This window comes from Dermacentor albipictus, chromosome 8 (assembly GCF_038994185.2).
Source record: "Dermacentor albipictus isolate Rhodes 1998 colony chromosome 8, USDA_Dalb.pri_finalv2, whole genome shotgun sequence".
Classification (NCBI taxonomy): domain Eukaryota; kingdom Metazoa; phylum Arthropoda; class Arachnida; order Ixodida; family Ixodidae; genus Dermacentor; species Dermacentor albipictus.
The window spans coordinates 18,949,094-18,963,996 of record NC_091828.1 but is presented as its reverse complement, the minus strand read 5'-3'; the positions used below and the strand labels follow the sequence as shown (position 1 = coordinate 18,963,996).

The following is a 14,903-nucleotide window of genomic DNA, read 5'->3' as shown; positions in this document are numbered from 1 at the left end:
ATTCATGTGCAGTTTTACTATGGTGCATCATAAATAACTCCTAATGGCTGAGTTTGTAAGAGGCAATTATTGAGTTTTATTTGTTTGCATTGATGGACTTAATTAAAAACTGCTGAGTGCATTTGAGAGTTGAACTTGTGGTCTTTCTGCAACTGTTTTATTGAAATAAATGCTGTATTTTTAATGGAATTGTCAAATGATTCAGCCGCCTGCAGAACTTAGTTCTGTAGCTTCGTTCCTTTTAGCACAAAAAGTATAGCTTGCATGTTTATATGTTTTGAATTAATGCATTTTTATGAAGTTGTATTTATTTTGTTAGCTTATCACAGCAGCGAATTATGTGCAATATGATTTGCTGTACTGCAGCCTTCTTTTAACGTACTTTCAGATGCGGTGGGCTTTATTCCTGGCCTGTCTCCTGGTACGTCAGCTTTTACATGGCAAAAAGTTTGCTCGCTTTATTGGACCGCTGGGGTGGGTCTTCGAGAGTCATGCAGTTCCTTTGCGTCATTTCCCCACAAGCAAACACAAAACCAGGCCAAGGTTACTTTGTTAATGCCATGTAAAATGCAGCAGGCTTGCTGCGCTACGAGGGCTCATTCTGAGAACCGTCCCAATTATACTAATTTATAATGAATATGGACACCCAGTGGATATCCTAAATCCACAACCAAATGTCCCACAAACATACTTTCGACGATTGGTAACACAAAATGTCCCAGAAGCGTCCTACATCCTGACAAAAATGTCCGTAGGACGTACTCGGGAGTATGCGATAAAAATAATCCATACTTAAATTTCTCTTGGTCATCCGAATATATCCCATCATGACGTTCGTGGGACATTTCTATGAAAGCCAATCCTCGTGCATGGGACGATCCCATGAAAATCCAAGAATGATCCACGGGCTTCTTAAACGTGTCTTAGGGGCATTCGAACGTCCCGTTTTGGATATCTGCTGGACATTTGAAGGACGTTGATGGTCCAAGGGGTAGTGCAACTGGGTATTCGCTACTGAGGCCACTGGCATGGGTCTGTGTCGCTCTTCAATGAACAGCTTTGACGCCAACATGGACCACTGGGTATCACAGCAACAACAAACACTTACGTAGTGACATCCACTCGCATTACGTAGGTGCTTTTTTTTGTTCCCGAAGAGATGAAGTTAAAGTTATTGGTGAGGGAAGGCCTGATGGCGACTTCACAATGATGACTGCTACAGCCGTCGTCATCGGCATGATGGAAATGACGGATTGATGGACGCACCGAATGCAGTCTTGAGACATTAACTGCAGTCGTATCAAAAGTAGTCGACACTTTTCTTTATGTCAGGTTATAACATTCCTATTCATCCGCCTATCCATCTTTTCTGACTGTCACTTGAGGGCTACGCGGGAGTATTTTACACGGCATTATTTCACTCGGTGCCCTTGGCCTTCCGCTGTCACTGCACAATAAAACGCCATTAATCATCATTGTTATTTCACTCTAGACCCGGCCGTGACACCATACCTAACTGCCGTCTGAGAGCTCCCAAAATATCAGCTGGCTACAAGTTCTGCTGGTCCCCACTATGCACACTTTGTTTCTATGCAGGCGTTCTACAAAATGTTCAGCTTGGTGTTCTTGATCCATGCAGTCTCTGTGAGCTACTGCTAAAAGATATCATCACTCGTTTAGACACCAAACTTGTGCAGCTGCTAAAAGTGGAAATATGTTTGCCTGCACAAATGAATTCCTTCGTCTCAAAATAATACCACGTGTTTCAGGGCAAATTAAAGCGAACGAAAATGCTGCGTTCCCGATTGAAAATCAAGAAAAGTATCGCTAGTGATGCAAACATAAATATGGTCACAAGGTTATAAGTTTATTGATTCAATGCAGTTACAAGATATTACTGATACGAAATAGAAAAGAAGTTCACATAGTAAAAAACTGTATTGGTACCTTGAGTCAAGGCTAGGTGGTGAGAGGAATGACTATGTGGCAGCAAAATAAACCAAGCTCATGATAGTAGCACACTGGTCAAATTAAAGTAGAACCAATACAATAGAACAGGTGGGCATACAAACTAAAATATGAAAAATAAAAAGAATTAAAAAGTGGCTTTTGTTTGAGCATGTACAGATCTGCATCAAACCCGAACTACACGCAAATAGCTGGCAGAACCAGAAAAATAAACCGGCACATGTATTCAAATACAAAGTCACATCAATTACAAAAAATCAAAAATCTGTAAGCAATATACGTGAACATAAGCTATGGTGCCACCCTAGAAAACGTATCAAAAACACTATGATACACATTAAGCATGAACAAGAAAAGGACGCACAGAAATAAAAGCAAATAAATCAAAAACGTTTTAAGATTATTTTTAAATATGTATATGGTCTTACACTCCTATATAACTAAAGGCAGTGGCAAAATGTTTCACATTGAAATGCAAAAAAAATGAAATGATAACTTACGATAATTAGTGCACACTTTGGGCAAGATAAATTTTTGTTAGATTCAAATCTCGTTGCGTGAGCGCTCAGCAAACGTGACTCTGAAACTAGGTCAAATTAGGACAAGGCTAGATCAGGCAAGTGCAACAAATCACTTCATCCACTTCAGTAACAATGCTTCCTCATTCGACACCGGAAATAGTGTCGTTGGCAAACCTGCCGAGTTTTTTGGCTATCAGTGGCCGAGCTGGGTCCGATCGAAACAGTACGTAGATGTAAATGAGCGCCGCCACGAAGGTGATCATCAGGATGGTGTAGAGGCTGAAAGTGCGTGCTGGCATCCCGAAGATGGAGCGTCCCTGTTCTTGGACTCCTTGCCCAGCTGAGACGCCCTGGGTAGCCACATCAAAAGCTGCGAAAGTGACAGTTTTGAACACAAATCAACCCACATCTGAACGTATAATTAAAAGCACATCTCTCGCACGAATGGCCATGTTTGAATGAAAACGTTCAGAGGAGATAAATTGCACAAACTAATTTGTAAGCAATTTTGATGAGCTCCGCAGCCCTGTCACGCGAAAAAGTTTAATATCTTGTGTCTTCAGAAAATGTGTAATTTATAAAGTTAGGACATTTAATCGTTACGACAGTGTAAATTTATGTGATTGGGAACTTTTAAGCGATAAGTAATAATTTTAAACAAAGAAATAAAATACAGTATACACATATATACACAAGGGCTCCTCAGAAAATGCATGGGAAGGTTATAATAGGTATGGGCCAATTAAAATTTGGGGGTGGGTGAACTTGAAATTTGGGATCTAGTTCACTTGAAGTTTGGAGGTGGGCCAACCGAAATTTGGGTGCGGCCAGTTTTAAATTGGGGATACGCCAACTTGAAATTTGCAAGTTGGCCAACTAAGTTTGTGGGTGGGCGAACTTGAATTTTGGGGGTAGCCCAACTTCAAAGTTAGACATGGGCCAAATTAAATTTGAGGGTAGGCTAACATGAAGCTTGAGGGTAGGCGAAATTGAATTTGGGCTTGGGCCTACTTGCAATTCGGGGTTGGCACAATTGAAATGGTGTGTTGGGCCAACTTGAAAATAGGGCGAGGACCTATATAAATTTGAGGGGTGGGCAACATGAAATTTAGGCGTGGGCCAACTTCACATATTGGGGTGGCCCAATGTACAATTTAACGCTGTTGAACGTCCTTCGAGTTATGAACACCTCGCGGCCAGGCGACCGCGCGTTGAAACGCTTGGCGGATTTTCGTGGGGCCATACTGAGGCGCACTCAGAACGTGGACGACAGCTTGCATGGACAAGGAAAGCGCGTATAACACAGGCTGGCGACAGCGACAGCAAGGGTGACATGGCACTGTGGCGATACACTCTCCCATCATGAAATGCCTGACGCGCTAGTGCGGCAGCTGATGTTTCGACCACTCCGCTCCGTTGAGGTGCTCTTGTACCCCGCGTTCCAGCTCAATTGGTACGATTGCTTTGATGGCACTGGATGTGGCGAGAAAATCTTACAATTGCCTACTAATGACTGCGCATTCTTTGGCACCGGAAAGGCAAAGGCTTCAGGGCTTTACGTGCATCGGCGACTTCGTCCTTCTTCCTGAATGTTTAAAGGACCTTATACTCGGCATAGATTTCCTTCAGGCGAACGGTGCTATCCTCGACCTGCAAGAGTCTAGACTCAGCTTCGTTACCATGCATGCCATAGCGAACAGCAATGACAACCACCGTGACATCGCGCTTCGCGTAACTGATAATCACGTCACGTTGCCACCCAGGAGCAGCGTGCTTACCCTTGTCCGATGCGACATGGAGCACCACGCCGAAGGAATTGCTGAGGCAAACATCCCCCTGCTGGTTGAGCGCCACATTTGTGTAGCCGGAGGGCTTCTTGAGATGCGAAGCAAATATTCAGTCGTTTTGCTAACAAACTTTAGCAACAAGTATCTGGATGTAACGCGAGGAAGGACCATCGCCTTTCTTCGCGAAATCATTGATGTTACTGACATTGCCACATTGGAAATCGCTCGCCTCAGCAATCTCAGTTACCCAGCCTAAGAGAACAGATTCACTTTAACACTGCTTTGCCAGACCATGAGAAAGACCGCCTACTGAGTCTCGTGAATGAATTTGCGGACTGTTTTTCAACGTCATCCAAAGTACGACGCACGTTCATCACAAAGCACCGCATTATTACGGACTAGTCCGCACGTCCTCTTCGTCAGCATCCTTACAGAGTGTCTCCAGTGGAAAGGGAAGCGATCAAGCATCAGGTGAAAGAGACTCTCCAAGACGACGTCATCCAGCCCACAAGCCCGTGGGCCTCCGCTGTAGTTTTAATCAGAAAGAAAGACAACACACCACAGTTCTGTGTTGATTACAGAAAGTTCAACCGTGTCACCAAGCGCGATGTTTATCCATTGCCATGCATCGACACGCATTGGATCGTCTACAAAATGCCAAGTTTTTTTTCTTCATTAGATCTTAAATCATGATATTGGCAAATCAAAGTTGATGAACAGGGTCATGCAAAAACAGCGTTTGTGACACCTGACGGGCTTTATGAGTTCAAAGTTCTCCCCTTAGGTCTCTGTTCCGCACCTGCCACCTTTCAGCGGATGATGGATACTGTACTTGCTGATTTCAAATGGCAAACGTGCCTCGTATACTTGGACAACGTCGTCGTGTTCTCGCGCACGTTTGACGAACATCTCGCACGACTCGAGAGTGTCCTCGCTGCGATTCGTACTGCCGGCCTCACCATCAATCCTAAAAAATGCTACTTCGGGTTCCAAGAGCTTAAAATTCTTGACCATGTCGTTGCTTCTAAAGGCGTCCGACCAGACCCCCACAAGTTAGCTGCCATCGCCCAGTTTTCACCACCCACACACATGAAGGCTCTCCAAGGCTTTCTTGGTTTCTGCGCATATTATAGGAGCTTCATCGAGGGATTCTCTTGAATCGCTGAGCCTCTGACACGGCTTACACGCGGCAATGTGCCTTTCATTTGGGCAGACGGTCAGCAGCAGTCGATCAATGAACTGCGCAAGCGTTTACAAGCAGCCCCAATACTTGCTCATTTCGACAAAGATGCTGGCACTGAAATTCATACTGACGCCAGCAATGCGGGTATCGGCGCAGTTCTTGTGCAGTAAGAGGCTGGTGCGGAACGCACCATTGCTTATTCAAGCCGCAGTATCACATAGGCTGAAAACTACTGAACCACTGAAAAAGAATGCTTAGCGGTTGTGTGGGCAATAAGTAAATTCCGACTGTACTTCTGCGGTATACCCTTTAAGGCTGTCAGCGATAACCACGCCTTGTGCTGCCTTGCCAACCTCAAGGATTCTTCAGACAGACTAGCCCGTTGGAGCCTGTGCTTACAAAAGTACGACATTATAGTTGTCTACCAATCTGGAAGGAAGCGCTGCGATGCTGTTTGTCACACGCACCAATCCCTAGACGTCATCAGACCCTGACTATGATTTGCCATTTGTCGGCGTTATCGACGCCATAAAGATGACTGAGCACCAGTGCGCTGGCCCTGAGCTGCTGCCGCTGATCGAGCACCTTCAAGGAGTTGAAAGTGTTTTACCCCGCTCGCTCGTGCGCGGCTTATCATCGTACTATTTGCACAACAACGTCCATAACAGGAAACACTGCGGAAGCTGTCCAGATACGTACCTCCTTGTCGTGCCGTCGCCGCTGCGCCAAGACATTTTGCAAGCCTACCATGATGAGCCATGCGCGGGACACCTGGGATTCGCTAAGACATTAACAAGGATGCGACAGAAGCATTACTGGCCCCGGCTTCTTCTGTGCAACGGTGCGTGAGGACCTGCCGCGACTGTCAGTGCCGCAAGAAACCACCAGTTAAACCGGCTGGCTTTCTCCACCCTGTGGACCCTCCTATAGCACCGTTCCAACTAGCAGGAATAGATCTACTTGGGCCATTCCCAGTGACCTCTTCGCGCAACAGATGGATAGTCGTCGCAACCGACTACCTAACCCGGTACGCTGAAACCGAAGCTATTCCGCAAGCAAACTCGTATGAAATGATCAAGTTTTTTGTATGCCACACCGTCCTACGACATGGCGCACCGTCTCTTCTCATCGCCGACCGCGGTACAGCATTTACAGCCGAACTTATGAAGAACGTTCTCCAGCTGACGCATAGCTTTCACCGCAATAGCACTGCGTGTCACCCCAAAACAAATGAATTAACGGAACGTCTGAACAGAATGCTGGCTGATATGCTCTCCATGTACGTCGATGTAGAGCACAAGATTTGGGACGAGATTTTACCCTATGTGTCCTTTGCGTATAACACTGCTGTACCAGAGACTAAGCAGCTTACGCCATTCGAACTTGTATACGGGCGCCACGTCACTTCAACACTTGACGCCATGCTGCGTCTGACTGATAATAGCCCGACCAGCGAACACGTGGAAGAGTTCGTACAAAGAGCCTAAGAAGCACGCCAGCTTGCTCGGCATCGTATCCGGAGCCAACAGCATACCGACACCCTTCGATACAACTAGGGTCGACGCGACGTTCATTACAATACCGGCGCCTGCGTGTGGGTCTGCACGCCCATCCCTCGCTGTGGATTCTCGGAAAAGTTGCTCCGCCGGTATTTTGTTCCCTACAAGCTTACACGCCGCCTCAATGACGTCACCTACGAAGTTGTCCCCTTCAGTTCTGACCCTGGTTCACTCTGTCGTCGTCCTCGCAATGAAGTTGTTCACATAGCGTGCATGAAACCCTATCTGCGCATACGTGAACGCCGAGATACACCTGAGGAGCTCCATTTCTTGTAGTCGCTGAAATAACTTTTTGACGCCACCGAGACGATGGCTTATCACATTAGGGGCCATTGACACAAGGATGTGGGGCTTCCGCACCGCGGGACGGCGCACGCAATGGTCGGGGCATGAAAGACGATGAAGCGTGTAAGCTGCACGTTCTTCTTCTGACCCGCTATTAAAGAGAAGCGTCTATTTTGCAAGACTCCGTTTTCAGTCTACGTTACAATATTGTGTCAAGGGATCTACGGCGACGACAATTCATCGGTTGCCAGCTCCAGTAGATGGAGAGGCCCGTGTAAATCATGGGAGAAAGGGAGCGGCGGCGGCGAGAAGGTGAACGGCGAGCGTACAATCAACACCACCTCGACGAGAGAAGGCCTGAGCGCTCGGCGAGTGACGTCACGGAGAAGGGGCTGGTGGCGTGCTGGGGATACGGGTTGAATGAAGGGATCGCGCCCTTATGGGCAACGTTAACCAGAGCTCAGTTATTGTTTTTTTAGGCATAGTTGAGCAGATGGCCCGCAGAAAACAGAGGCTCTTCGAAGATTATTTTATTTACGCAAAACTATTTACGAGCTGCAATATTAAAAAGCACGTCCATAAAATATGATATGCTTCAACCTTAGGAGTGAGAACGAATTTCAGGTAAATGATGACAGGGAGCATGGCTTATATTGAGAAGTCACAATGCTGCCCTCTTCTTCAGAGTAGCTTCTTTGCCTTGATTCATCGTCGGCGTCAAAGAGTTTGCCGTCCATGCGACCACAAAAGTTCTTCAACAAAATGTTAGCACTGCACTATATAACACATATCTCATGACAACTTCACTGGTGTGCCTATCTTCACACTCGGGACACATGTGTTTATTCCAGTCTACATTAGGCTCTAAACGAATAATTTCGCTTTCGAGGCATTATTACATACAGTACGCCAGTCCACATATTTACAACAGTTGACATGAGTTTAACAATGTAGATATAAAACATTCGTGAAAGTATTTACAAAGAAACGGCTGCCTCATTCTGCAGAAATACCGCTTTTATCTTCTTTGCCCTAACATTGGCACCCAATATTCTGTCATTGATCTTGCGTAAACATTAACGCATGATTTTTCGGGCCCGATTTGTAATTGCTCCAGCAAATGGGCACACAGCACTTATTAGGCATATCCTGGCGTGATCGTAATCCGCATTCCTTGGCAATAAAGGCTTGCTAGACACACAACTGCAATCGCAGCACAAGCGCAGAGACTACAGAGCTTTAGTTTAGGGGATGCAAGGTGTCGGGGCCCCAGCACTTGGGTGCGTTTGCGTTTGAGTGCGCAAGCAGAAACACGTTATATGTTAGCGGCCCCAAACGCAAGCCGCATTGAGGTCGCATGCGCTCCCAGCGCCATCACCGTCTGATCGTTGCTGCGTTATCATTTTTTTAATGTGAAATTAAGCATATGAAATAAAGTACATTAGCTATTTTTATTAAAAGCAGTTAATACATATACAAACAATCTCTGTCGACACTATAGGAAAAAGATTCATAAGACTATCTACGCGCGTGCGTTACAACTGACGCCGAGCCGAGCAATCCAAACATACGTTTGGTAAACTGTAGTTAGGCGTCTCGTGCAGCATATTCCGTTGTGGCCTGTGCTTTGTTTATTTAGAGCCTACTGCAAATTTTAACATGCCGCTGTTTTCACATGCCGCGGCGACAGCGTGCCAGTGTACTCTGCGACCAGCTTCTTTACCGTGAAAGGCACACGTGCGCACGTCCTCGGCGGCGCAGCCATGTTCTCCGCCTGTTTGACGGAATGGACGGCTTGTCTCAGTTGGTCTCACTTCTCGTAAGTTTTCGTACACCGCGAGGGTCAAAAGAGTAACGTGACCTCTTAGGGGCAGCGATGTTTTCGGCCACCCCAACAACCCAAGGACGCAAGTAGACGTAGCGGTCTGCGCATGCGTGGTACCGTCGCCCCTAGTTCTTGCGTACGCAAACCACTTGCGCCGCCCTAAGCTAAATATTTCTGCTACATGCATGGTTCTCGTCCAGAAAAAAGTGCGCTCGGAAGCATGTCGCAGCATGCCAGCACTTTTCTAACTCCGAACCTAACCAAGGAGAACTAATCGAATTTTTATCGCCGTCGTCGCCCACTCGGTCTTCCGCGTCTCATTTTCAACACAGGTGCGCCATTCGTAGCTTCGTAGCACGCTGCATGGACCTTCTATGTGGGCCTCTTTTGCGTGACGTAGATCAAGGGGAGAGGGTACAGCGAAGGCCTTACGTTCTCTAGATGGTGTTGGTACAATGCGGTCTCGGCGGCAGGAGGAGCGCGTGCAAAACGCTTTCCTGCCCTTTCCCTCCCCGGAGGAGGCGAGACGGCTCCGACTGGTCATGCGTGTGGCGTGAGCGCGCGCCTATGCAGCCCTAATCCTTGCTAATGACTCACGCTCCGGCACCGGCGCAGCTTCCAACCCATCAAACCGCCCTTTCCCGAAGCTCAATTGCTCTGGGAGCAAACTGAGTTTTTTCTTTTTTTTGCGTCCCCACGATAACGCCACCGGAGAGAAAGGATTTCAACAACAGGGGAAACTCGGCGAAAACTGGCAACAGGAAATACGTCACGCTATTATTAACGACAACCGCTTGCTGCGGCAAGCATCGAAACAAAAAAAAAGAATGTGAGATAAAGTTAGCAAACATTGTTTCATTTTTTTTCTTCTTTCCCGGCAAAACTGAAAATATCTGCGTATAAATTAAATTATTCTTTGCGACTTATTTTTCTTCCGTTGCCTAGCAACAGGCGAATTACACGCCTGATGCATGCGTCATTCGTCTGACACGCCGGAGAAGCGAGCGAGACCGGCTGCACATCTGAGCGTTGGCCTGCTCGGCGACCTGTCTGCCTGTTTTTCTATTCTTGGATTTAGCCTGGTTTGTTGGGCTCCCGGTGAATTCTCGCATTCGTTCTGAGCTTCGACACGGCACCACTGCACTATTGGACTACGGCAAGGTGAGAAATTTTGTTCGAAAGAGTGCTACGCATTCCAAGCACTTCGGCTTACTGCACGGATATAGACTTGTGACGCAGTTAGCGAAAAACAGCTCGGCCGTCGTGGCACAGTTAAGTTGACTTAATGACTCATACTGGGAGACGTTTGCGACGTTCTGTATGAGCCCCAACATTATTTTAATGTATTTCGAGTTTTTGGGCACGCTGGTCACACAGGGCACTGTGACGCAGTTTCGCGTGCACTGAATCTTGCTGGGACAAGTTTCGCCGCTTTCTCTAACCCCCTACATTACTGTAACTAATGTCATTGCCAGTTAGGGTACTTTTCAAATGCCGTGGCCGCGCCTGGCGTTGTGGGGCGGTTATCGAAAAGCAGCTCGGGTATGGCGACAAAGATAGTTTGGCACGCACTGAATCTTACTGCGACAAGTTTTTGACAATTTTCGGTACTCACACTTGTCGAAAACCCTATGAGCAGTTGCATAGAGCGGTAACACGGGAGTGTGTTGCGCCGGTAGAACGTGCAACACATAACGCCAAGGAGCTGAAACACCAGGAACTTGTAACTCGAAAATTATGTCTTCTGAACGGATGAAGACAGGCTTTGCGCCCACGCATTTGTCTTGACTGCGAGTAGCAGGAATTCTGCGAACGCCCAGCATGGTCTGGTTGAGGGCCTCTGTTGTGGCCACCTCTGTGTATTCGTAGCGTACTATCGCGTCGATTGTAGCCAAGTTCATTTGGAAACGCGCAGTAGCCCGTGTATTCGTGCTCTTAAAGTAATTGGGAAGAGGGAAATGCTTGGAAATGGGATGTATTCGTTGTATGTACGGTATTGTTTGGGATGATTCGGGTATTTTCTAAGCCATGCATCTAAAAGCGAACTGTTTTTTATTTTTGTAATGTCGGCCATTCACCACTTTCGCACGTTCCGCTTCTACACGCGCTATTTGTATGTTATTAACAAAATGACACATTCTTGTAATTAGCCTTTTTCAGCTTACATCGTCCGTTGGAGATTCGTACGGGACTGTTGCTTACCTGCTGTCACAACGTTGGATGAATGCACAAAAAGCCCGCAAGGCGATTTTATATAGAATAAAAGAAACATTTCCTCATTTCACAAGGTGCCTTGCGTCTTTATGAAATTGCACGTGACACATATTCTATGGAGGCTGGTAAAGATCGCTCGCGATCATTTGTACTTAATGAAATGATTTCGCACGAAAACCGCGTGCGGTTGAGCTGTAGAAGCAAAAATAACAGAAACGCGTCGGTCAGCGCAGCCGGCATGACGCGCACCAGCTGGCATTCAAAACACGCGCGCACAAAACCAAAACCGGAAGTGTGGCGCAGGTGTTAACGCCGGCGGCTTGGTGCGCTGCAGTCGATTCGGCCGCTGAGCTCTAAGGGAGTGTCCGCTCTTGTGGAATCCTTTCTCTACGACGCCACTTGTGAGCCAAGATAAGCTTCGCTTGAACATCAGATTGGCACACGTGCGACTGAACCGATTTTCGTCGCTCCAGTTACAGCACGTGAAACCGGCTTTACGCGCAAGCGTACGGACCCGCGAGCATGCACAGCGAGCATCGCCACGTCGAAGCACAAGTAGTAAGAGCGGACGCTACATTGATCTGGATGGTCCAACCAACCCCTGGTGAGGGAAAGCACGGTGCATGCCAAGAAGAGACGCTGCGAACATGCGCAGCGAGCATCGAAGCACAAAATAAAAGGACGCGAACGCGGCGATTCTCCACCTCGATGCACCTTCCTTCTCCGGCGTTCGCTGCTCTCGTGCTCAGAAACACAATTTCGCTGATTTCACCGACAGGGCGTCTACGCTTAGCGAAAAAAATATTTCTGATTGTAGTCGCTCAATTTGTCACACTACATTTTTTGTCCGTGGTGTGGCAGCAGTGCGTTCATGATCCCGGAAAACTTTTCCTGCGTTTTTGACAGTCAGGTTATCCAAGCAAAAAGAAGTGTTATGCACTATGGTATCATAGATCATATGCTATGGATGTATTGAGATATTAGGAAGGTGCGCCACAGGCCTAGCTCATGTCTGTAGCTTCCTTGTAGGATATAGCAGCAAAATTTACTTATGAAATGTTCTTAGTCTACTGCAGGACTGGTGCCAGCTGGAGAGTTCTATATATTTATAGCCCATCGTAACATGTGTTATTCCTGAGCATTTCACCGGAAGTATTTTGGGAACTGTGTTTCTAAGCATGCAAAGTAGCAGGCTTGAACGCGCTAGTTCAGGCCAACCTCTGCCTTCATTCCAATATATTCTTCCTCTCTCTCTTCGTTTGCCAGCATAAAAGGTGTCTGAAAAGGTGCCCTTCATGACACGTGTTCCTGTGTACGTGACTATGCTTTACTTTCCAAGCTACCCATTCATCCTTCTGGATATCGCTTTGCGTTTATAGCGTCAATTGATCTCGATCAAGTGATATTGTGATCTTGAGCTAATAATTAGAAATTTATACATACTCTTTTTACACGTTTCGACGGTTCTTCACATCTCTACCGATTTTTTGTATGTAAAGAGCCCCTTATAGATCTCCAGGTGGTCACAATTAATGCGGAGTCCCCCACTACGGCATGCCTCATATTCAAATCGTGGTTTTGGTACGTAGAACTCCAGAATTCATTATTGATGCGATGCTTCCTTTGTAATGTAAGAAAAGAAATTTCTTTTCATTTGTTGCAAAGCCTGCCACAAGAAGCCACTGTCCTCTTATGTTGGTTCTCTTTAATTCTCCTGGCTTGTGCAATGTCGAATATAGTATATATACGGAAGTCCCCGAATAAAACATTCTGAACACTAACCGAATGTATTTGAAATGTGTCTAAATAGCAACTATCTGCTTTCCCGAGCACGGTTACCTTTAGTTCGCACGGAAGTCGGCTGCTTGCTTGTATCCCGAGCGGTGAAGTAGTCGCTAGAGATCCAGGCCTCCTGTGCGGCCAGTGCTGGCCTCGTCACTACGCGGTTGTCCCGCGCTGAGCCACAGAACCCATTCACCTGCGCCGGGATTCTTGCTGCTGTTGATGTCGGTACAACGGGATGCTGGTTACCGCTTTGGTAGCCCAGGTTTGAGGTTCGGCGCTCGTAGACCTTCATGCTGTTCCCTTCAGCATAACGCAGCTGGTCGTCTGACGACGTGTTGGCAGTGTACGCATATGTATCTTCATCGGTCGACGACATCGGAACTTGGGTCTGTCCTCTTCTTCATCTACCAGTGAGATGCTTGCAAACTTGACGGTTGGCCATTGTGTAAAAAGTGCGAAATAGATGATTATGGACAATGGTACTTGTAATGCAACAAATCGAAATCATATAATTCACAGTCATCATTGGTTGCCATAGAAGAAAAGATGAATGATGGATAAGGAGAAAATGAAAAAGAAAACTATAGGCCCGCAATCACCACCGTACAGAAGGGGCAACTACGGGCCGCTAGATTCAGCCACTCTTTCGTTTGTTTAACCAGCGGTGACTCTTTATAGTGACACAACAGAACGATTGGAGGCATTTTAGAGACTTTCAAATTTAAGAAGCTGTTTCGCAATTAACTTTCTATAACACACCGTGTTATTAAAACGCTACAAAATGGGTGGCCGAAATTAGCTTTACGGAGGTTTAGCTCTGTGACGATTATGAAGCAACGGTGGGCATCACTCTCAGAGGCGGTACGTCACGTTTATATCCGCGGTGGCAAGCATGCTTCGTATTGTGCTCTCAGAAAACGCATGTTCTTTCATTCTTTATGAAACCATTAGAAAAAGCCAACACAGGGGGTGTTGCGGTTAATAGAATATGTAAATCGATGGGCAAGCCTATCGGTAAATAAATGAACAGAACCTATTGAAATAGATATTGTAGTGAGGTTTAAAAGGCAGCACGTGAATGTTAGGCCAGGTCAACCTTAGAAATGTGTACATATCGGAGTGACTGGGCACATTTAGGCGAAATAGAACGCAACGCCTTGGTCATACTGCACGCAACATCCAAGGTAGATAAAGGGTAGACAACTAAGCATTTGGCCTGCATAAAGTTCACGCAATTGCAATTCGCATAGTCTAAAACGCGACTAAGATAACCTAGCATACAGCAGTTCTCTTTTGGCAGCGCCGGAAAGAAAGTCTGCGAGCATAGCGCGTACGATGCACGCCTCAATGACAGAAAAACTGACCCGTGTTTAACTTTCTTTATATACAGGGAGTTCCACGTAACTTGAGCCATAGAATTTTAAAATGTGGTTAACCGCAATTGAATGAAACCAACGACTTATGGTGTGCCGTCATTGTGGCGCTTCTCAGGGTACTTTTTATATTGCGCTTAATTAGTTTAGATAAATTATGCGAATTGCTTAAGTATAAACCCCATGCAAGCGATTTTCCATGCGACAGCGACAAGCGACGCGATGGAGATGGCTGTCGCATTTGCTCGTCGCCTACAAGTCGTACCCCATGCGAGCAATGACTTCGAGTGACGTCTCCCCCAGTGTTGCTGATATGAGGGCAGCAATATAGGCGCCGAAACTAGCGTGGCGCGTACTTTATTAACTTAAGTTGATGTTTTTTATTGTAAAAAGCAGCATAAAA

At 46.5% G+C, this 14,903-nt stretch overlaps 1 protein-coding gene across 1 annotated transcript; it reads right to left on the bottom strand.

Annotated features, from left to right (window-relative positions):
- Positions 1-2,351: 2,351 nt before the first annotated feature.
- Positions 2,352-13,536, bottom strand: LOC135919589 (uncharacterized). Its single transcript, XM_070522759.1, has 2 exons — positions 13,182-13,536; positions 2,352-2,859 (listed from the first exon to the last, which is right to left on the bottom strand). Exons 1-2 carry the CDS (start codon positions 13,501-13,503, stop codon positions 2,630-2,632), a joined length of 552 nt encoding a protein of 183 aa, XP_070378860.1. The 5' UTR covers positions 13,504-13,536; the 3' UTR covers positions 2,352-2,629.
- Between the last annotated feature and the right edge of the window lie 1,367 nt (positions 13,537-14,903).